Here is a 23,139-nt window from a genome sequence, read left to right on the forward strand (position 1 = left end):
GACCAAAACTGATTGGGACAAGAATGAAAAATGCTGGGCTCAGAATGATAGTCTGTTCTATTTGGTAACATTCAATTTGCAACAGCCATGAGCTAAAAATGGTGTGATTGATGAGCAAAAAACTAAAACTATGTCCCATTTTCATACACAGGAAGACCTCAGCCGGGGGCAGGCTGTGGCAAGTGGCAGCCAGGAGGTCGACCAACACCCTCCTTCTCCTCCTCCTGCAACAACTACAGGAGCCCAGCCACAGCCTGGAAGGATGCCTGGCGGGAAGTGCCTAAGGAAGACGAGAGAGTGATGGCCTGGGTTCAGTCTGGTCTGACAGAAGATGCAGCCTCTTGAAGAACCACATCCTGGGGACATAGATGGCATCTGATTTTCCTGATCTCTAGGACTTCTGGACCAGACTTCTCTCCCTGAGATATGTACTCCTCAGGCCACCAATTTTTCTTTTTCTAATTAGTTCATATCTGCCCTGGGGGCCAAAGGCTTCGCCAAATTAACAAGTTTATACAGCGCTGCCTTCCTCTTTTTAGTTGTTTGAGACCTAAATAAAGTTTTTTTTGGCTTGAAGAAATACTTGTGTATGTGTTTTACTTCAAAAAGGCCAGTTTAGTTGTGAGCAGGCAGGTACATTTCAAAAATACTAAGTGAAATGAATAACAAGGGGTACCAACACTAAACAACCTCCTGTAGATTAAAAAAGAAAAAGAAAATATAAAAAATAATAATAATGTTGTTGTGGTAAGTTTACACACAAAACACACCCCAAAAAATGGAGCAAACTGTAAAAAAGGAGATGTTTATGAAAAAAAAAAACACAAAATTCACCCAAAAAACAATAAACAAAAAATAAAATTGTGTAGATGTGACGATTTCAAAAATTGTATTGCTGAAATGAGTAAAAAAAAAGTCAGGAAATACGGTCGGGAGAAGTGTGTGTGACTATGAGCATCAAAAGAAGTTCCTTCTTGCAGCATTGTAAAGAACAAGAGAATGCGCTTCATGAAAGAATTTTGAACATTGCAATGTGACGAATGTGCTATATCGATTACGAGCAGTAGTTTTACCTGAGCGAGCTCTTCTGTGTCCGAATTTGATTGTGAGCATGCATGGCACCTTGTCCATCGGAGTATGTCCGATCAGAGCATTTTGTCGGAAAATTTTACCGGCAAGTTGGAAAAGTTGGTCCATCGTATACTCCGATGGAAACAGTCCGATGCAGATCACATAAGGTCGGAATATCCGACAAAAAGATCTGATCGGAAACATTCCGTCTGAATCTCTGACTGTGTGTACAAGGGCTTAGGGCAAAACAAACTAAAAATAGGAATAAAAATTAAAATAAATATAAAAGTTTTTCATTTACTATGTGCCTGCAGCAGTGGCAGGGTGTGCACCTCATTCACAGTGCAATCTAAGCAATATAGCCGGATGCTATCACCTGTGAGCAGTGGGATCTCTTTACCTCTAGCTTTCAGTTACCTCAATCAATGGACTTTTACTACCTCCATCTCAAGCATGCAGTTAAAGAACAATGGAAGGTGGCCAAGCTGCAGCTCATCAGCCCTACTTTTTTTTTAATGCAAAACTACTGGCCCACTAAAGAGCTTATTTCCAGGTTGTTCTATATAATTCTGCTGCCTTCCTATCTTGCACATTATCCCTTTAATTTGGAAATTATTTGGGAAAAGATGTTGGTATTTTTGAGGAAGACAGATGGGAGGATATTATGCAAGCAGTGCAAACTTCTTCACTTAAATGAACACAAAAATCATTTCAGCTGTATATTATATATTATGTATATGTATATAGCTGTCCATTATACTCCTTCAAAGTTACATAAAATGGGTATACTGACTGAACCACTATGTAATAGATGTAAAATGAATAATGAAGACCTGATTCATTATCTGTGGATGTGTCCTAAAATGCACATATACTGTATTGGATGGGGGTTATTACCACTATAAATAATGTATTTCAAACCACTGTTAGAGAAGATCGCAAACAATGCTTACTAGGTATCCTTAGTAGGGATGAGAAGACCTGAGTCCTGCCCCAGGGTGCATGTATCAATGCAAATGGCTGACCCCGCTCCCTCTAATGCCACAAGGAAGCCATGGGGAAGCCCCGTGGCATCAGAGGGGGGCGGGGTAACCTGTTTACATCACCAAGTGGCCCCTTCCTCAGTTATATAAGAACTGTCACATTGAAGGCGGATCGGTTGAGGCTTTTTTTTCTTTTTCGATCCGTCAGGCGGCGTGAACTTACATCGTGGGACAATTTTATTTTTTTATTTTTTAATAAAGAACTTGTCCCAAGCTGTCTCTTGTTTTTTTTTTTACCATTTTTACACTTTTTTTACTTCATTACTGATTAACACAGGGGGAGAGGCTAGGATCTGGGGGTCCCCTTGTTAAAGGGGGCTTCCAGTTGCTGATAAGCCCCCCACCCATATACCCACTCAACCACCGGGCAAGGGCTGTGGGGATGAAACATGTGGACAAGGTGCTTTGGGGGGTGTGTGGCCTGGTAAGGTTCAGGAGGGGAGGCACTCTCTTGCCCCCCCTCTTTTCCTGCAGCCTGCCAGGTTGCATGCTGGGATAAGGATCTGGTATGGAGTTTGGGGGGACCTCTACGCCATTTTTTTTTAAATTTTGACGCAGGGTTGACCTAAATCCATACAAGACCTGGTAAGGATTTTGGGGGGGCCCTACGCAATTTGTTTTTTACATTTTGGTTTGGGGCTCTCCTTAATATTCATACCAGACCCAAAGAGCCTGGTAATGGACTGGGGGGGGGGGGGGGGGTCCCATGCTCTTTTGTTCAATGAGTTTATCTATATTGCCGAGATCCGACAATTCATTACAGTTGCAATCAGTTTTAAAGGACAATTTTTTCTTTAGAAATTAAAGTTTGCTGTGGTAGTGTTCTAAACGCGGGAAAAATGTGCCACTTTGCAGGCATACTATAGACACCCGCCAGGTATGATATTTAAAGCAATATTTAAATTTTATTGTTTCACTTTAAACATAAAAAAAAACACTGCTCCTGAAAAACTGACAATTTAAAAAATAAAATTGCATTGATACATGTCCCCTGGGGCAGAACCCAGGTTCCCAAACACTTGTTATAATAATAACTTGCATATAAGCCTTTAAAACTTGCATTTTTGATTATTCATGTTTGTGTCCCATAGACTTTAACGGTGTTCGTGTGTTCTGCCAAATTTTTTGCCTTTTCGCATGTTCTGCTTTAAACCGAACAGGAGGGAGTTCAGCTCATCCCTAATCCTTAGCGATCTCCCAGTCCAAGATCTGTGCAGGGAAGCAATATCTAAGGATCTCTTCCAGACTAATTCTGCTGCTTTGAAGTCTGCGAAACCTCCCACTTGTGTAGACTGGATAAAAGAAATGGGAGAGATACTCAGGCTGGAAAGATATACTGTGGATATAAAAAGTCTACATACCCCTGTTAAAATGATTTCTGTGATGTAAAAAAAGAGACAAAGATAAATAATTTCAGAACTTTTTCCACATTTTGATGTGACTTATAAACTGTACAACTCAGTTGAAAAACAAACAGATTTTTTTTTAGGGGGAAGTAAAAAAAATAATAATAATAATATGGTTGCATAAGTGTGCACACCCTTTAACTAATACTTTGTTGAAACACCATTTGATATTATTACAGCACTGAGTCTTTAGGGTATGAGTCTATCAGCATGGAACATCTTGACTTGACTTAGCAATATATGCTCACTCTTCTTTGCAAAAACACTCCGAATCTGTCTGATTCTCCTGTGCATAGCCCTCTTCAGATCACCCCACATATTTTCAATCGGTTTCAGGTCTGGGTTCTGGCTGGGCCATTCCAAACGTTTAATCTTCTTCTGGTGAAGCCATTCCTTTGTTGATTTGGATGTGTGCTTTGGGTTGTTGTCATGCTGAAAAATGAAGTTCCTCTTTATGGTCAGCTTTCTAGCAGAAGCCTGAAGGTTTTGTACCAATATTGACTGGTATTTGGAACTGTTCATAATTCCCTCTACCTTGACGAAGGCCCCTGTTCCAGCTGAATAAATACAGCCCCAAAGCATGATGCTGCCACCACCTTTCAGTTTGTTTTTTAATTGAGTTGTACAGTTTATGGGTAACATTAAAGGTGGAAGAAGTTCTGATTTACCTCCGTCTCATTTTTTTTTCAATCACAGAAACCTGACATTTTATCAGGGGTGCGTATACTTTTTATATCTATTATATATACACTGTATATCAGCAAGGGGGTGTGCAGATAAGTCCCCACTGGCTTAATACACAGGGACTGAGCCCTCCCAATTTAGTGATGGACAGGCTCATTCTTTGACAGGGAATACACTCCATCTGATGTTTATTTCTCTTTCAATTATGTATTATTATTTGCTTTGGGTGATATGCTTCTTTTGGTGTATGCACAGTACTTGTTTGGATGCTTAACAATTTATTGCTTTTTTGATATTCTACCCATTTATTATGCACATTGCATTATGCCGTGGTCACTCAAGAAATTGTGCATAGTTGTCTTTATTTTTTTTGCAATTAATTAATAACCCATTTCCTGATTTAAAGATAAGCTGACCTGCAACAGTAAAAATCTGAGGATGCAATAGGGTCGATTTACTAAAATAAAACTGTAGTTTGCAAAATGTTGTGCAGTTCTGCCTAGAAACCAATCAGCTTCCAGACTTTCTGGTCAAAGCTTAATTAAACAAACTGACGTTAGCAGCTGATTAATTAATATGTAGAGCTGCACCAGATTTTGATCTCTCCAGTTTTAGTAAATCAACCCCAATTGCTTTTTTAAATGATTCTAAAATAGACTAGACGATTGTACCATTATAGCCATAGAATAGTCTAATGCCACGTACACATAACTGGACTTTCCAGCAGACTAGGTCTGACGGTCTTCCCGACTGACTTTTGGCGGAGTTCTGACGGACTTTCCAAACGAATGGACTAAGTCTGTTCGAAAGTCCGTTTATTTTGAACGTGATGACGTAAACGGGACTAAACAAAGAAGTTCAATAGCCAGTAGCCAATAGCTGCTCTTGCGTCTTAATTGGCCCATCGGACTAGCACAGATTTTCTCGATTTTTAGTCCATCGGAATTGAGTCCGTCGGATAGATTTGAAACATGTTCTATTTATAAGTCTGTTTGAAAAACAATCAGACTAGCCCACACATGATTGGATTGTCCGATGGACTGATCCCGTCAGACCTAGTCTACCGGAAAGTCCGGCCGCGTGTATGCAGCATAATGCCGCGTACACACGATCAAACAATTGGGTGGAAAAGTCCGGCAAACTCAATTCCGCCGGACAATCCCCCCGTGTGTAGACTCCGGCAGACTTTTTTGACCCGAAAGTACGGCGTACTTAGAAAGTAGTTTTGCACTCCTATCTTCCCGCCGGACTCGCATTTCGGCGGACAATCCGACCGTGCGTGTGCCAGTCCATGTGCCGTACTTTTGAAATGAACGGACTTTTCCACCCGGAGAAAAGTCCGCTCATTTCGAGCGGGTCTCCAGGTAGACGGGGCCCGCAAAGGAGACATCGCTGGCCCCGCCACCTGGTATGGAACACCAACGCCGAAAGGAATCGGTGTGGGGGCCCCCCCAGGTCCACATCAGACCCTTGTCCGAGCATGCTACCCGGCCGGCCAGGAAAGGGGGGGACGAGCGAGCGCCCCCCCCCCTCCTGAGCTGTACCAGGCCGCATGCCCTCAACATGGGGGGTGCCTTGGGGAAGGGGGGCACCATGATGTCCCCGCCATTATGGTGTCACAGTCCCAGAGGATGCTGGGACTGTGACATCATAATAGGCGGGGACATCATCTGGCGATGTCCCTATATAAGTCGCCGCGTGTTCGGTCCTTGTCATTGTGAGCGGAGGACTCGACGAGTCAACATCTGAAGAAGAAGAAGAGAAGAACAGAAGAACAGAAGGCGGCGACAGCGGCGACAGAAGACCTGTAAAAGAGCTAGAAGAAGGCGCGGTGGCCCGGCAGAAGAACCAAAGTGGGGGACAAGACCCCCGAAGTCGGAAGAAGAGGCAGCGGCGAGGAAGAAAGCCGGGCTCCTCAGCTAGTAAAAGAGCTACAAGAAGATAGCGGAGGAGTCCGGCGAGAAGACCCCCGAAGACGGAAGACCCCCGGAGCTGTGCAATAAACTATTTTTACCCTGTGCTGTGTTTTTTTTTGTACTTTTTTTCACAGGTGAATGGGTAGGGGTACATTGTACCCCATACTCATTCACATAGGGTGGGGGGCCGGTATCCGGGGGCCCCCTTATTAAAGGTGGCTCCCGGATTCCGATAAGCCCCCCGCCCGCAGACCCCGACAACCAACGGCCAGGGTTGTCGGGAAGAGGCCCTTGTCCTCATCAACATGGGGACAAGGTGCTTTGGGGTGGGGGGCCGCGCGGCCCCCCTTTCCCCAAGGCACCCCCCATGTTGAGGGCATGCGGCCTGGTACGGCTCGGGGGGGACGCTCGCTCGTCCCCCCCTTTCCTGGCCGGCCGGGTAGCGTGCTCGGACAAGAGTCTGATGTGGACCTTGGGGGGACCCCCACGCCGATTTTTTTCGGCATTGGGGTTCCCCTTTAAGTCCATACCAGGTGGCGGGGCCAGCGACGTCTCCTTCGTGGGCCCCGCCTACCTGGAGACGCGCTCGAAATGAGCGGACTTTCCTCCACGTGTGTGGGGGAGTCCGTTCATTTCAAAAGTAGGGCGGATAGTACGGCGGACTTAGTACCTCGTATTAGTCCGCTGAAAAAGTGCCGTGTGTGGGCAAGTAGCCCATTCGGAAAGTCCGACGGACAGTCTGGCGGGAAGTACGCCAGACTAAGTCCGTCGGATAGTCCACTACGTGTGTACGCGGCATAAGTGTGTAAGACTTTTGCAGGTAGAAATAGCAAAAATAACTGTGTGTGTTAGAAGTGAGAGTGGGAAAATTATAATTTAGCTCAGGGCTAAGCCTGAGGTATGGAATCTGGGTCAGGGTTTACTAAAGTCCTGTACTTTGTGACTCTGACAGCCCTCTGGAGCCTTCCAGTGGTCTAGAAGGTTGGAGAATCTTCTAGAATTAGTGAGTGTAGGTTAGGAGGAGCTGCCTTGAATATTTATGGAGCCTCAGTCAAACCTCAGGGGTAGTCTGGCAGGGGGCTGAGACCACTCCATAAATAAACATAGGCCATGCCAGCAGGGGCAGTCTGGTCGAAGATGGGGATACAGTGTTGTGGAGGTTTTTGGTGGCCCACAGGGGTGATCCCTAGTCCGAGGGGGAGTTCCCTGCCTTGGGCCAGGGCTCGGGTGCTTGAAGGATCCTGCTAAAACACACAGGAAGAGGCTTTCCTTGAGGCATGGGAGCAAGAGAGGACAGAGTGAGTAGTCAACCCTGTTGGGGACTAACAAGGGGGGAGACTGTCAGGTGAACTGTGTGGAGAGTAAGCCTGGAGGGCTAGTGAAAGGGGTAACTGCAGCCAGGTGGGTTGGCAGTGCCTGAAGAGGTGGTGCTGGGATCAGTGACCACAGAGGAAGAGTTACAAACTGTTTCACTACATTGTACTACACAAATGGGGCTACGATTTCCTGCCTGTAAAGGGCTATTGCTAATCTGACTGGGAGCCTGTCAGATAAATTAAAGTGATTCAGCTGGAGCAAGCAAGCAAGACTGTATATAGACTGTATATAGGAAGATGTCCCTGAAGCTTTGTTGAAAGTTTGCTGAAGTCAAGTGGGCATTCCATAAACTCTCATCCCTATCCAAGTTATTAACCCCCTAATAGACAACAAAAATAAAGTCACAGACTCGTCTCTGATTTTGGGTGCTTGTGAAAGAGTGGGGGATCCAAGTTCATTTGCAATCTTTACGGCAGGGGTGCCCAACCAGTGGCCCGGGGGCCACATGTGGCCCGCGGAGCCCTCTGATGTGGCCAGCGACTTCTTCCCCTGGGATAGCAGGTTGGCAAGCCCAGATTGCAGGTTGCCGACCTGCCATCCCAGAGCATCAGTGTTGTGAATGAAGCCGACGGTAGAGGAAGCAAGCACCTGCAGAGCAGAGCAGCAAAAGCCAAGCTTCCTGTATAGCGCCGGCTCATGTCATAGGCAGAGTGATACCAAATGTGCTTTGCCTGGGACAGAAGCAGCTGGCGATAACTGAACAGAACTCACTAAAATCACAGTGTATGTAAGGGCATATCTGTTCTGCAGTGGTTACTGGGCTGCTTTCAAACTGATCCGCAGGTGCACCTGCGGGTTACCATCACTGAGCCATAGACTTCTGCTTTTACCTGCGGGTTGGGGCGCTTTCAGAAAGTGCACCAAACCTGCAGAATATAATAGAATTGTATGGCAAAGTGCAGCTAGCCCACAGGAAAACCACAGGTGAACTGTGCTGCACCTGCGGCGGGGGTAGACCACAAACCATCAGTGTAAAAGCTGCCTTAGGCCCCTTTTACACGATTGGTGCAACCCAATCGGACACTCTATTCACCTATATGGAGCGGCAGATGAAAACAGACTTGTGTCCGTTTACACCCACCTACCTCAGATCCGATCTGCTAAAAGAAAGCAGTGGATCCATCCCCTTCCATCTGATCATCGGATCAGAGGGCCTGTAGAGTAGAGTGGGCTGTGTCTGTGTCCACTCTGCATATGCAGAGAGGACACAGACCTGTCATCCGCACACACTCCGCTCATTGTGGCCCGCGACTGGTTACTAAGTCGCTTAAGTGGCCCTCGCTCGTTAAAAGGTTGGGCACCCCTGCTCTATGGGGTGTGCTACATAGCCTTAACATGAATACAGACGAAATCCTTGAAATTCAATATTTTGATTGTTTTTCTAAATATTGGCCCATTCCAAGTAGAACCATCCTGTACAGCATTACAGGGACATATACAAGACATGGTAATTATTTCTTGTAATAACATCAGCTCATATTGCGTATACTAATAGAACATTGTTTTATTATATTATTAGCCCCTAGTAAAAGTGTCACAGCTTTGAAAATATAGATGGGTTACTGTTTTATGTTCTGTGACAAACGGATGAACTATTATCATCAAGCTAAATTTATAGGAAGACAAAACAATGTCAATATTACTAACTACACCCAGTTTAGTATAAATGGAGCCTAGCAAGTGTCAGAGCATTGAACATTGCTCTGGAGAGTAGACAGCACCTTGGATTCTCTGTGTATCAACTCTAAGAGGAGATACAACATGTCTCACCGCTCTATCCTGGCCTCATCTGGACACAAGCACTTCAGTTCTGGTTCTGTTTGTTTACCCAAACATTCCAGCTCACACAGCTTCTTATCACACTCTTCTAAAAATGTTCACCAGAGCCAGCATTGTTTCAGCAGCAAGAGTGACCATTCTGTTGGGTCAAAGGGACATAAGATTTCAGTGGGAAGTTTCCATGTAGGAAAAAGTGGACATGGACATGGATCTGGATTTGGTATTGTTGGACATGGTCATGGATTTAAAGGAATGTCTGGTTCTGGAGGGATCACAGCAGTTACTGTAAACCAGGGTCTTCTGGCTCCTCTCAATCTGGAAATTAACCCAAACATCCAAAGAGTTAGAACAGAAGAAAAGAACCAAATTAAGGGTCTGAATAATCAATTTGCCTCTTTTATTGACAAGGTGAGAATTGTCAAGTTCATTTATAATGAAAGGAAAAGGTGTATGTATATATGATTTAAGTGGTTGACAATATTTATAAGGTTCGAAAAAAGGCACATCAAGGTGTATGTGTTATGTTGTGTTTGATTAAACTCCTAAAATTGTGCTCCTAAATGTACGATTTATTTAACATGAACAACCAGTGCAGTTTGATGTTACCATGTATGACTGTCCCCATAATGATCTACAGGTTTCTGCAAATTACTTAACTTTATTTCCCAGTATATACTTTACTTAAAATGTCATTCACAGGATGTCTATGAAAATATACTGCATTTAATATAGTGAATATGAATTCAAAAGGGCTGATTTACTAAAGTTTTAGAGAATTGTAATTCAAAAGTTGTGTAAATATTCACCTAAATTTTCAAACATGTGAAAAGCACTTGCACATGATTGTATATTCATAATTAACAGGAATTCGCTTTTCACATTATTGAATTGAAGTAAATATCCACTCACATTTTTTAGTGAAGATTTTTAACTCCTTTAGTTAACCACACTCATTGACTTTAAATTAAAGTATGAAAACATAAGTTCTTCAGCCTCCTAAATTAACCCATTTCCACATGAGTGATATGCAGTTCATTCCAGTGAACTGTTTAATTAATGTAAAAATAGATGTGTGTACTCTGTACTAAATTATACTGTCCCAGTCAAAGAACATGGAAAATATTCTAATAAAATGCTTTTGCCAATCCAAACTGGCTTAGGTCCATGTGAAATTATGTATATTATTGAATGTTGCCCCATTTCTATGCCCATAAGCAATTATTTTATAATCTCAACACAGGTAAGATTTTTGGAACAGCAGAACAAGATGCTGGAGACCAAATGGTCTTTTCTACAAGAGCAGAAGACAGCAAGATGTCAGATTGAACCTCTGTTTGAGGCTTTTATTGGCAACCTCAGGAGACAGCTGGAGAATCTAGAATGTGAGAGAGCTCCCCTGGATGCAGAGAGGAACAGCATGGAGGGCACTGTAGAAGAACTAAGGAGAAGGTACCAATACTATTACACATTAATGCATAAATGTATGGAGTACCCTGCATATAATGGTAAAGCTTTACCCTCTCCATGTTTTGGGGCCAGGCTCAGACTGCCAATATGGAAATTCTAGTATTAGTCCTTAAATCCTATTATCTAGTTCTTAAAGCAGAACTAAGCTCAAAATTTAACTGCTTCTAAAAATAAAGCTTGTTAGAAATGTTCTTTATGTTATTGAATCCTTAATCAAAAATCCTTAAATCAAACACATACAGTGTATGCTACATTTAAGGAATGCCTCTGGTGGTAACTGTCACAGTTGCCAGTACAGGCATACCCCACTTTTAAGTACACAATGGGGTTTATTTACTAAAGCTAGAAAGTGCAAAATCAGGCTTACTTTTGCATAGAAACCTTCCAGATTTTATTACCAAAGCTTAATTGAACAAGCTGGGGTTAGAAGCTCATTGTTTCGATGCAGAAGTGAGCCTGATTTTTGAACTTTCCAGCTTTAGTAAATAAACCCCAGTACTTAAAAGTGGGGTATGACTGTATATTTATGCCAGCTCTCAACAGAACTTTCACTCAAATGGTGGGTGTTATAGCTGTGGAGCACCATGGCAACTGCAGATCTAAATAAAAGCAAAGATTGTCTTCAGCTACAAAATAATATAAAGTGTGAAATTTGGGGGTTCTTTAGCTTCTGTGTAGAGCACACCAGTGAGCAGAGTCCACGCCAGTCATGCCATTTAAAGAGGAAGTAAAGGCAATAAAAAAATAAAAAAAGCACACCCTGTAAGGCAAAGGCATAATGAGCTAGTATGCATAGCTCATTATGAATAACTTACCTGAGAACAAAGCCCCCGAAGCGGCCCTCCGTCTTCCTCTTCGCCACTGCCATGGATCCCAGAGCGACTTCCGGGTCTCGCGGCTCCGGCGCTCTGATTCACCGGAGCCGCGATGACGTCACTCCCGCACATGCACAAGGGAGCCGACACTCGCGGCATATCACCGCGATCTGCGGCCTGCCCAATGCGCCTGCGCGCCGCTGTCTTCGGGTAAATATCTCCTAAACCATATAGGTTTAGGAGATATTTCTTGGACCTACAGGTAAGCCTTAATCTAGGCTTACCTGTAGGTCAAAGTTGGTTGTAAGGGTTTACAACCACGTTAAGGGCTTGTTGGCCCACTTTTATTAAATGAAAAAAGAAAACAAGTCCAATAACAGGAAGGTTGCCCACACAGGAGTTTCAGCTTTCCACAGCAACAATGTAATAATAAACAGAAAAATACCAAGCCACCTGGCGTTTAGGCTTGACACTTCAGCCCTCTTGGCCATATAACAGAGATCTTGTACAACTACTGTACCTTTTTTCATCTTCCTTGCTGATCAGCCCACAGCTTTGGGCCCTCTGGCTATACCATGCAGACATGCATGCTTCCCCCTTGCTTGCCTGGACTCCTCGGGAGGGTGGAGCCCAGAACCCTGGTCTTGGCTCTGTTATAAGCCCAGCCCCCTGCAGCTCCTCCTTTTTGGCACCACTTTCACTCTCGTTGCCATGGGAGACCACACTCTCCCAGCAAAACTTTGCTGGATCTCTTGAACATGCTGTATTGGCTCCTTCGGAAGCCACTTGCCATGACCCTTGGCAGGCATACCCCATGGTCCACAGACAGCACGACTGGCCTCCTCTTTGTTGCTATGGGCAACCATTCTCAGTCCCAGCCTTTGATCAGCCTCTCTTCTGGCACATAACCCAGGCTTCCCTCTGCTGGACCCTGTCACAAGCTGTGTCAGTTTCACACTTTTTGCAACAGCTGCTGGCTTAACTACAACAGCGTTGCCAGGGGCAACAACACCTCTCTCCCAGGTATGGACATCCGGGAGCTTTCTCTTTGTAACGAAGGTTGGCTTACCTTCCACTTTAGCTTGGTCCATTCCTGCCAGGTGCCACTTGCACCAATCCACTGTCGATTCAATCACTGGTGGACTCTCCATATTTGCAGACACTCCACTGCACAGAGCAACAACAGGAGCACTGTCTCTTTAAGGGGCCTCTCCCTTCCAGGTACACCACCTGCTGCACACACTGCAGAGCACAGGCAGTTTCTGGCGATAGCTTACTGGTATATGCAAGAATCTTCAGTTATGCCCGCATCCGAGCACCACTTGTGATATTTGGGGGTTCTTTAGCTTCTATGTAGAGCACACCAGTGAGCAGAGTCCATGCCAGTCATGCCATTTAAGGGCTTGTTGGCCCACGTTTATTAAATGAAAAAAAGAAAACAAGTCCAATAACAGGAGGGTTGCCCACACAGGGGTTTCAGCTTTCCACAGCAACAATGTAATAATAAACAGAAAAATTCCAAGCCACCTGTCTCTCTTCAGCAGTATTGCCATTTAGGCTTTACACTTCAGCTCTATTGGCCATATAACAGAGATCTCGTACAGCTGCTGTACCTTTTTTCATCTTCCTTGCTGCTCAGCCCACAGCTTTTGGCCCTCTGACTATACCATGCAGACATGCATGCTTCTCCCTTGCTTGCCTGGACTCCTCAGGAGGGTGGAGCCCAGAACGCTGGTTTTGGCTCTGTTATAAGCCCAGGACCCACCTGTTCAATCACTCAGCCAGACTTCTGGCTGTTCCCAAAACCCGGTCCCAGGATTGGAGATTCCGTCCCACCCATAACACTATGGAATCTCCGGGCTCCAGGTCCCCAACTGGATTTTTGTAAACAATGAGGAAATTGAAAAGCCAGTTTCCTCCCAAATAAACAACTCCCCTGGAGCCCCTCAACCTACCTGGTTGAGAACCCTGCATCCTTCTGCTGGTGGGGTACCATACTACCACAAAATATCCTATCATTTTTTCCCAAGGCAACATTTACAGAATTTGAAAATCCCAGATATCACAAAATATATTAATTCAAGTCTGCTGATTAATAAAATCGTATCACAGTGCAACTTTCAGAAATGTAGCAATATGGTAAAACTCAAAGTGAACATGTACAATTTAGGAAAGCTTTATTTATTTATGATGCTACAATGCATGCAGGTGGAAAATTGGTTTGTAGAAATAATTTGCGCAATATTACAGTAAGAAATAAATCTTGCTGGCGTGGACACAAATGATTACAATGGTGACCTTTTTCATATTTGCCACCATATTAAAAATTTAAATGACATTGTATACACTTACATTAGCAATTGATGCAAACATCATCCCAATCATCCAACCATCATTGTTGTAAGGATTATGGAAGGGAAAATTATAATTTTTTTCAGTTTTTATATACACTTTTTTTTTTCATGAGGGGGGTCTGGATCTATTAAACAGAGACCAGATGCAAACCCTTATGCAGCTTTGCTGCTGTGTAGCAGAAGATCATTTGTAATAGTGATCTACTGCTGTCTGCAACAGCTCTGGCTGGGCCTACATACTAAGAGTATGTGCATTAACGCGACATGTGACGACATTACACTTCTAATGTAAATACTAAACAGAAGCATAGGGGATGATTTACTAAATGCAAATAGACTGTGCACTTTGCAAAGTGCAGTTGACCCAGAGCTTAGTAAATGAGGTAAGGCTACACTTTGCAAAGAGTGCCAAATCATGTGCAAGGAAAAAAAAATTTGCTTGCACATGATTGGATGATGGAGGTCAGTAGAGCTTCTGCTCTTTTACTAAGCTCTAGAGCAAATGCACTTGCAGAGTGCAACTGCACTTTGCAAAATGCACAGTCCTTTTGCCTTTTTCGTAAATCAATCCTTTAGTGTTTGTATTTTTTTCTGCAGTGTTCTCTTAAGGAATTGACTGTAGAATTATTGGAGGCCCATGAGATGATCATTCAGTTCCAGGGCTCAGGACAGAATGCTGACTGTCATTGACAGCCTTCAGTTTCAGCCAAAACCCTTGCTGGGACACACAGGAGCTACTGATTCCCAGAGACATTTCAAAACAACATTGGGACAAATAGTCACTCTACTCACACCATTTTAATTTGGGGACTCAAGTGGTTTAGTAACAGTTCATAATTTACAGATTGTTTAGCATGTAAAGGACATATGAGAAAATAAAAATATGTCTTTTTACAGGTATGAAGATGAAGTCAACAGAAGAACAGGTGCCGAGAATGAATTTGTTTCTCTGAAGAGGGTAAACATTTTAAAATTAGTCACAGCTTTCTGTATTGTCTGTTAAAACAACACTAATAACATGAATAACTCTGTATTTCTAACTTTAGGATGTTGATGCTACTTTCATGAACAAAGCTGAACTTCAGGCCAAGGCCAACTCCCTGAGCGATGAGATCAGCTTCCTTAGGACCCTGTATGATGCGGTAAATAATGCTCTTTTTGGGTCATAAGCACATGGGATAACAAGCGGCAAATATATAAAGTAATCACCAGACATATTTTAATAATTAGACCACTCAAGATTATTTGGAACAAAATTTGCCACAGCCTTTATTATTGGTTTTAATATAATTGTATAACAACTCACATAAAATTCACCATAGGGATTAAAACAACTTAAATATATAATAACCATTTACTCAGCTCAGCTATTACAGCTCAAGCTGTATTAAAAAACCACATCAGTATTTATTAAACTGTCCCGAACATAGACAGAAGGGCTGCAAGCCAATTCAATTCAAAATTTTCTGCTTACCTATGTCATTCCCCCCCAAATGAATGATCAAAATGTCTGGGAAAGGATGACCATAAGCCATAGCACCCAACTCAGTCAGAAGTTCCCCCCAAACAATTCCTCTTTTACCATGCCAGCATACTGAAAAAAGGCTAGGATCTAAATCCAGAGATTCTGAATAAATCCAGGACGAAGCTCTTCTGTGTGCCCAAAAGATAAACAAATAATGTTAGGTCTGACATACAACTTAAAAGCATCCGATTTCTACCTACCCAATTGCTTAATACTACTAGAATCCAGACCTATGCTAGCTGCCTCTGCGACAGCTCCAATACGAAGCGAATGAGATGATATGTTCGTATCACTTAAATTGAGGCAGCACAAAGACTTGCAGAGAACAGCCTAAAACTGAAAAACAGTCAGAGGAAAACCATTATAATGCAGAAATAAAAATTCTCCATCATCCAGTTTAACAGTTAGATAGGAATTCAATAAGAAAACTCAGCAGATAAGCTTATTGGAGAATGCTGCCAGCCTCATCCAAGAGCCTTTACCTAGCTGATCAGTTTTGGATTGACTAATACATAACTGAATATTTTTAGGGTTAGCTATGATGTCATGAAGCCTAAGGCCTGTTTTAGTTCTAAGATTTCTAGTGACCAACTCCGATACCCTCAGAGCAGCAAAGAAACAAATAGAAAATGCAGCTCTGAATAGGCATGCCTCATAGGAAGAGAAATAGACCAACTCAGATATTTTACAAAATCAAAATCTCTGGAGTAATGGGCTTTCTCTTATCAAAGGAATAATTTGATTTCTTATAACCCTTTAGTGCTTGAAGCACAGAGAAGAAACTAAAACAAGATGGTAACGAGTGAATTCTAAGAAAAAAATATACACCAGATAAGATTTTGTTCGTATGAGACCAGGAATATTTCCTAGGCATTAAATTATCCAAAAAAGATAACATTAGACTTTCAGAAAAATCTAGTAAACTCTGGTTCCGAGAATTAAGAAAAGACAGCCATAGCCACCATGCATTCTTGTAACCAGACCACGTAGAAGGCGCCAATGAATTGATAATGTTGTCCATGACTTAATTATTTTCCAAAGCTGCTGGGGGCATGAAGTTCTGCTTCCGGAAATAGCTGGAAAAAACAATTCATTTGAAATCTAGAGAGAGCATCAGCTACCCCATTTTCCTTGCCAGGAACATATTTTGCTTTAACCCATAGGTTTAAGGACAGGCACTTATACACTAAATAACGCAACAAAACTATAACAGGTTTAGACTTAGAAGAAAAGCAATTAATGGCATATAAAACACCTTTATTATCCATACTACATAAAAGTCTTTTCCAGGTGATACTCGAAAAATTAGAATATCATGCAAAAGTTCATTTATTTCACTAATGCAACTTAAAAGTTGAAACTAATATATGAGATAGACTCATTACATGGAAAGCAAGATAGTTCAAGCCGTGATTTGTCATAATTGTGATGATTATGGCTTACAGCTCATGAAAACCCCAAATCCACAATCTGAGAAAATTCGAATATTGTGAAAAGGTGCAATATTCTAGGATCAAAGTATCACACTCTAATCAGCTAATTAAGCCATAACACCTGCAAAGGGTTCCTGAGCCTTTAAATGGTCTCTGAGTCTGGTTCAGTAGGAATCACAATCTTGGGAAAGACTGCTGACCTCACAGTTGTGCAGAAAACCATCATTGACACCCTCCATAAGGAGGGTGTTTCATCACATATGGCGACCCATCACTTTTGGCTACCTGCTGGACTGCGCATGCGCGACACCGCCATATGCATTCCACCCCTGAGTCCAGGTTCAAGACCCACCATCCAAGTGGACATAGAGTTTTATTATATTTATGCTGAGCAAAGCGAGGCCATGCCCAAAGCGTGGCGAGCGAAGCGAAACTGCGAGTGGCCCTGTGTTGGAACGCATATGGCGGCATTGCTCATACACACTCCAGCGGGTAGCAAAATGTGATGGGTAGCCAAATGTGACATGACAATGGAAAGCCTCAAAAGGTAATTGCAAAAGAAGTTGTATCAAAGCACATTAATAGAAAGTTATGTGGAAGGGAAAAGTGTGGTAGAAAAAGGTGCACAAGCAGCAAGGATGACTGCAGCCTAGAGAGGATTGTCAGGAAAAGGCCATTCAAAAGTGTTGGGGACTTTCACAAAGAGTGGACTTAGGCTGGAGTCAGTGCATCAAGAGCCACCACACACAAACAGATACTGGACATGGGCTTCAAATGTCGTATTCCTCTTGTCAAGCTACTCCTGAACAACAAACAACGTCAGAAGAGTCTTACCTGGGCTAAACAAAAACAGACCTGTTACTCAGTAGTCAAAGTCCTCTTTTCTGATGAGCAAATTTTACATCTCATTTGGAAATATATATCTTTATTACCCCACTGAATAGAGGGATGTACAGCCATTTTTTTGTCTAAAAGATTAATCGTAGAAAAACCACAATAAACCCCCAAAATTTCTGTAAGCCTCAATGATAACATCAACATGCTGGAAAAGACCAGGGCTCCGTTCTGGAAATTTCACACATGTAATGCTAGCATAAATAGAGAATGCTTGAACCCAATTATTAAATGTCCTAGCAACTGGTCTTTTCCTGTCATCATCACTTTTATCTTTTTCTAGAGGAGAATAGTATTCTTTTTCTGCAAGGAGTAATGATAAGATATCCACAAAGTCACTGCATCAAATCTTTTCTTTTGTGCTGGTGGACAGGTGAAAACCCAATGGGGACAATGCACAGTGCATAAAATATTTCCCACAACCCTCAGGTACTAAGTGGATGAGGCTCTTCCCCTTTTTGCCTGAGGTCACCAGCTCTCTTCTTGCGGGCAGAGGCAGCCACATTTTTACTCCCTCCTCTTCACATGGAGGAAGCCGGTGGACTGTATGGCCTCTTCTGGTCCCTTCTTCTTCTATTCTGCCTTGCAACCTCCATGGCTCCTCTTCCAGCCGCTCTGACATGCTGACCCGGAACCAGAAACTCTGGCACCTCCATGTCCTCTTCTCGAGGAAACCCCGCTGCACTTCCGGCATCCACTTCAGCCTCTTCAGCCATGGTTTCATCCATGAAGGGGCCCCCATCGACGACTTCTGGAGTTTCTTCATCCAGAGGTAAGGAAAGGCACTTTCGGATCCAATCTTCTCTGCCTTCAGCCTCGGCCCGCTCAAGAAACTGCTGAAGCAAAGTCTTCTTGTCGCCTTAGGAGGTATAAAGCTGCGGGCTCAGAGGAAAGCTCTTTTTCCTGAGCTCCTACAGTTATACCATCCACCGGTGACTGGCAACTGACCCTGTACGCACTCCCTTTATATAGAGGGCTCTAAGGGTTCTGGAACCTTCTATTCCCTTTTAAGGCTCCCCCTTACAGGCAATTACAAGGCTCCCCCCAAAGGCCATAAATCCCCTGATCCGAGGGGAGACTTGAAACCCCTGCCGCTGTTATCTCATGAGGAAAAGGGGGGCCTTGAAATGCCTATTCCCCTTTTTCCCATATTCCTTAGTTAATTTATACTGCTATACTGTAGTTGCTGTACATATTTTCTAAATTTTCAGGAAATCAATCAACTCCAGGCTCAGATTTCAGACACTTCAGTTCTTGTGTCCATGGACAACAGCCGAGACCTAGACATCAATGGTATCATCGCCGATGTCAGAGCTCAATATGAAGTGGTTGCTAACAGAAGCAGAGCAGAGGCTGAAGCCATGTACCAATCCAGGGTGAGTGTGTTATAACTGGAGCTACAAGGCAAGAGATATCATCATGCATTGTAATTCAGAATAAATGTAATCAGCTATGAATAGCTAAATAGTTAAAATAAGTGCTTGAGAGGAAATGGTATATGTTCACCACAGCTGATATTCTACCATGGTTTATTTTAAAACAATATATTAATTTAATAAGACTTGTGCTGTCAGTACAGTTACCCAATGTAAAAACACCATTAGTGTGCTGCCATCTGGCTAGCTTGAGGCCATCTGTATAATAGATCATAATTTTATATTTTGATTTCAGCCAACCCTTTTCCTTAAAAACTACATAATATGCTATGTATAGTTCCACCCAAAGTTAATATGCATTTAAGAGCATCTCTTCCCTCCCCAAAAAATGATTGTACTTTATTTTACAGATCCTTAAATGTGGTGCCTGCATTTGTTTTCATTTTGGCCTTTTTCCTTTTTTTTCACTTGTTAATATTGCAAAAAACACAATTATTTCACCTCACTCTACTGTATCTATGGAGGGAGCCATGGTTTTTACTATGACTTCAAATATGTCTTCCTCTATATTTCTATTACATGTTAGTGGATGGGATTAGTAGTTTACAGAAGGAAAAAACATTGTTTGTGCACTCAGTTCAACTCACAAGAAGTAACCAAGACACTGCATTTCTGGCAAGATTGGCACACGTTTATTTCACTTGCTGAAAATGTTTTTAGCATGAAAAAGGAAAATGAATGCAGCCACCACATCAAAGTACTGGAGCTAGATATCATTTAAACATCTATGTTTTTTATTTTCTGGAAATATCTTCTACTTAAGATAATTCAATATAAAATATTAGTTTTGTATCTTAATGTATTAAAAATATTCAGTTTCCTATGAGACATGAGCCTTCAAATAAAATGGTGCATGGAATAACTAATGGAATTAAAACATTTGGTTTCCACAAATATTCTGAATTTTCTTCTTTTTTTTATTATCTACAGTTTGAAGACCTGCGGATGGCAGCTGGAAGAAATGGAAACGATCTGCAGAACAGCAAAAATGAGATTGCGGATCTCAATCGAACAATTCAGAAGCTTAAAGGTGAAATTGAATGTGCCAAATCCCAGGTATAAATCCAGAGTTTTTTTTTTTTTTTTATTTTATGGCCAACTTTACAATATTGTTAGCACCTCTGATTTAAGGTTTTTAACAGTTTCATTGCACTTGTTTAGATGAATGTTTAATGTTACCTTTTTCCAGATTTAAACTGAACAGAAATGTATTTTGCTTCCCATTTTTACATTTTTATATTGAATATATAAAAAGTATAATTTGTTTGTAATATGCAATTTATTGTTTTCTTGTTGATATAAATAGAACATTTTCAGCACTTTTTTTCATTGAGATCCTTTTTGCTCATGTATATTTTGTCAAGCTTATTGAATTAAATAAAACAAAGCAGGTGATACTCAATTTACCAGATTAAAAAAGATTTAATATTTACTAATTTCTAGCGTGCTGCACTTGAAGCTGCCATCAGGGAAGCTGAGGAAAGTGGTGAAGCTGCTGTCAGGGATGCCAAGCAAAAATTGTCTGAATTGGAGGCTGCCCTACAGAATGCCAAACAGGACATGGCTCGCCAACTAAGAGAATACCAGGAACTGATGAATGTTAAACTGGCTCTGGATATTGAGATTGCCACTTATAAGAAAATGCTGGAAGGAGAAGAACACAGGTATATATTTCACATGTCAGGCAAGGAACGTGCTAACTGGAAGATACAACAAAGAGATCACCTCATCAGTCTTCTGCTGCTCTTTTAATATCCATTGCCAGGCTTGGGGTAGGGACATGGCCTAGCTACATCAGAGAAAAGCCAGGTCACCAGGATGACTGTGATGTGTGGCAGAGCCAGAGTGTAAATTTCAGTATGGACATCAAGAGTATTATTAGACTGGTGTAGATTCCTACATAAATATTTTTGCTAATCTGTCACTATTGGGCAGAATTAATCAAATGGACAGGTACTATATGTAAGGGTCAGAACTGAGGAGTCTGCATTTTCTTTATATGTAAGAAGTACATTTTAGATGCAGTTTTGATATGGAAGTCTGTTAACTTGCTGCAATTTCACTGGCAAGTTGTACACTTGCAGACCACTTGAAGCACAAGTTCTAGTCATTTCCATTTTGTAGCAAATTTGCATGACAAGTCTATAGCAAGAGGAAAGCTGCATTGGTGAGTCTACAGCAAGAGCTCTGCAAGTCTACAGCATGAAAATTCAGCCACAGTGACCCCCTGTGGTGGGATGACTATTGCACAACATAACTGAACCAGAACTTGCAGAAGACTTGCAGAATGTTTGCAAAGAAAATTGATCTGGAGTCCTGCAATGTGGACTTGCTGCAATTGTGCAACAAACTTGTGAAACCTGGCAAGTCTAGCAAAAGCTTAGCAAATCATTTTTAAACTTGCAGAACAATCGCTTGTTATCTGGGTTTCTGCTTGATAGTCTGTCCATTTGTTATGTACTAGTTAATGTTTATAGGTGTAAGAAAAAAATCTTACAATATGAAATTCATGCTAAAATTCTGTTCATGATTCTCTTTTTCAGGATAGGTGCAGAGGGACATGTAAACATTTGTAAGTAGAACAATTTGTTCCATATATAATAAAAACCTATGTGCAAATTCATATTAATGTGAATTGTATGCCTCTCACATTTTGTGCGGAAATATTTGGAATATAGTTTATTTACTAATGAATAATTTATTATTTCTATTAATTATTCTTACCACAAATATTATAATCTAAACTATTATGTGTTAATGTTTTTGGGATTAATAACACTGTGCACACATCATGATGTGCAGTTCCTAATTTCAGCCAAACACAGACCATCTGAAACACCTATCTTTATATTCTAAAATATAGAGACAAGAGGACTAGGAAGAGTGGGTTAATGAATCTTTAATTAAAGTATACTTGCCCTTGAAGAAAATTTGAGTAGACTTGCTGGATTCATTATCTTCTGAAATATATTGCCTGAACATGTATTTACATATTGCCTGAAATGGCAAAGCTTACCATATTGACATAACCTATCCATTTGTTTCAGCTGTCCTGCACTCCAGCACTGGAGGAAAACACCATTCTTCAGGAAAGTCCTATGAAGCTAGTGGCCACCATCACCACCACCACCAACACCACCATCATAAGGGAGGGTTCAGCTCCAGAAGCCATGTCCCCATAAGCAAGCATCACTCCACCCATGGACATCACTGCTAAAGTGAAGACCTATATACAGAGATATGATGAAGCAGCTCAATCGATGCATGGCATACAAGCCTACATAGAAATGTAGAAATCTCCTTTTCATATTATGTCTATATATGAATTAGGGGTGCTGGCTTGCTAATTAATGTAGTCTAACGATAATGTTTGCTGTATATATTTGTGACGTTGTATGCTGTAAAATGCTTCAATAAACAGTAATGTTCTGACATCTGCTGTAATTATAAATGCTGACATTAGCTGAAATTACATTTCCCACAGAACATTTACAGTAGTTGATGATTTACAATTCTAATTTTGACCACTGGGAGTATAAAAATGGATGAAGAGACAAGCTCAGCTCATTTCCTCTTTATATTACCCTGATTTATACAGAAAACACATTGTCATGGTTATGCAGTAATCTTCCTCCATTTTCTTACCTTTCCTCGTGTGTTCAGACTAAGGGGCCAGCCACTTCCACCTGGTGATTTTTATAACCTCTCCTCTAAGCATGGCTCCACCCCAGGCCCTATCAGGGAACCCTATATTAACTTGTGCACTGCAAGCCAGCGGTGCTGATCAACCATTGTGTATCCATGGTGTGTTTAGCTTCCTGTTTCCTGCTTGTCGTGTGCTCTATGTTTGTTTCTGTTATGGACCTTGGTGTGTTCTCAATGATTCCTGTCTGCTTGTGACCTTGACCTTTTTGCATGTCCCCAACCATCCCTGTCTGC

At 41.9% G+C, this 23,139-nt stretch overlaps 1 protein-coding gene across 1 annotated transcript; it reads left to right on the forward strand.

Annotated features, from left to right (window-relative positions):
- The first annotated feature begins 9,206 nt into the window (after positions 1-9,206).
- Positions 9,207-22,634, forward strand: LOC143983823 (keratin, type II cytoskeletal cochleal-like). The gene is made up of 9 exons (XM_077483920.1): positions 9,207-9,684; positions 10,517-10,725; positions 14,810-14,870; positions 14,959-15,054; positions 18,976-19,140; positions 20,131-20,256; positions 20,644-20,864; positions 21,744-21,772; positions 22,248-22,634. Exons 1-9 carry the CDS (start codon positions 9,259-9,261, stop codon positions 22,415-22,417), a joined length of 1,503 nt encoding a protein of 500 aa, XP_077340046.1. The 5' UTR covers positions 9,207-9,258; the 3' UTR covers positions 22,418-22,634.
- The last annotated feature ends 505 nt before the right edge of the window (positions 22,635-23,139 follow it).

Source organism: Lithobates pipiens, unplaced genomic scaffold (assembly GCF_037356315.1).
Source record: "Lithobates pipiens isolate NorthernLeopardFrog02 unplaced genomic scaffold, aLitPip1_a1.2 Scaffold_16, whole genome shotgun sequence".
Lineage (NCBI taxonomy): Eukaryota > Metazoa > Chordata > Amphibia > Anura > Ranidae > Lithobates > Lithobates pipiens.

Coding starts and splice junctions, on each gene's coding strand:
- LOC143983823 (XM_077483920.1), top strand. CDS start 9,259: ATGTCTCACCGCTCTATCCTGGCCTCATCTGGACACAAGCACTTCAGT. Junction 9,685..10,516: donor TTGCCTCTTTTATTGACAAG/GTGAGAATTGTC, acceptor ATCTCAACACAG/GTAAGATTTTTGGAACAGCA. Junction 20,865..21,743: donor CTGGAAGGAGAAGAACACAG/GTATATATTTCA, acceptor TCTCTTTTTCAG/GATAGGTGCAGAGGGACATG.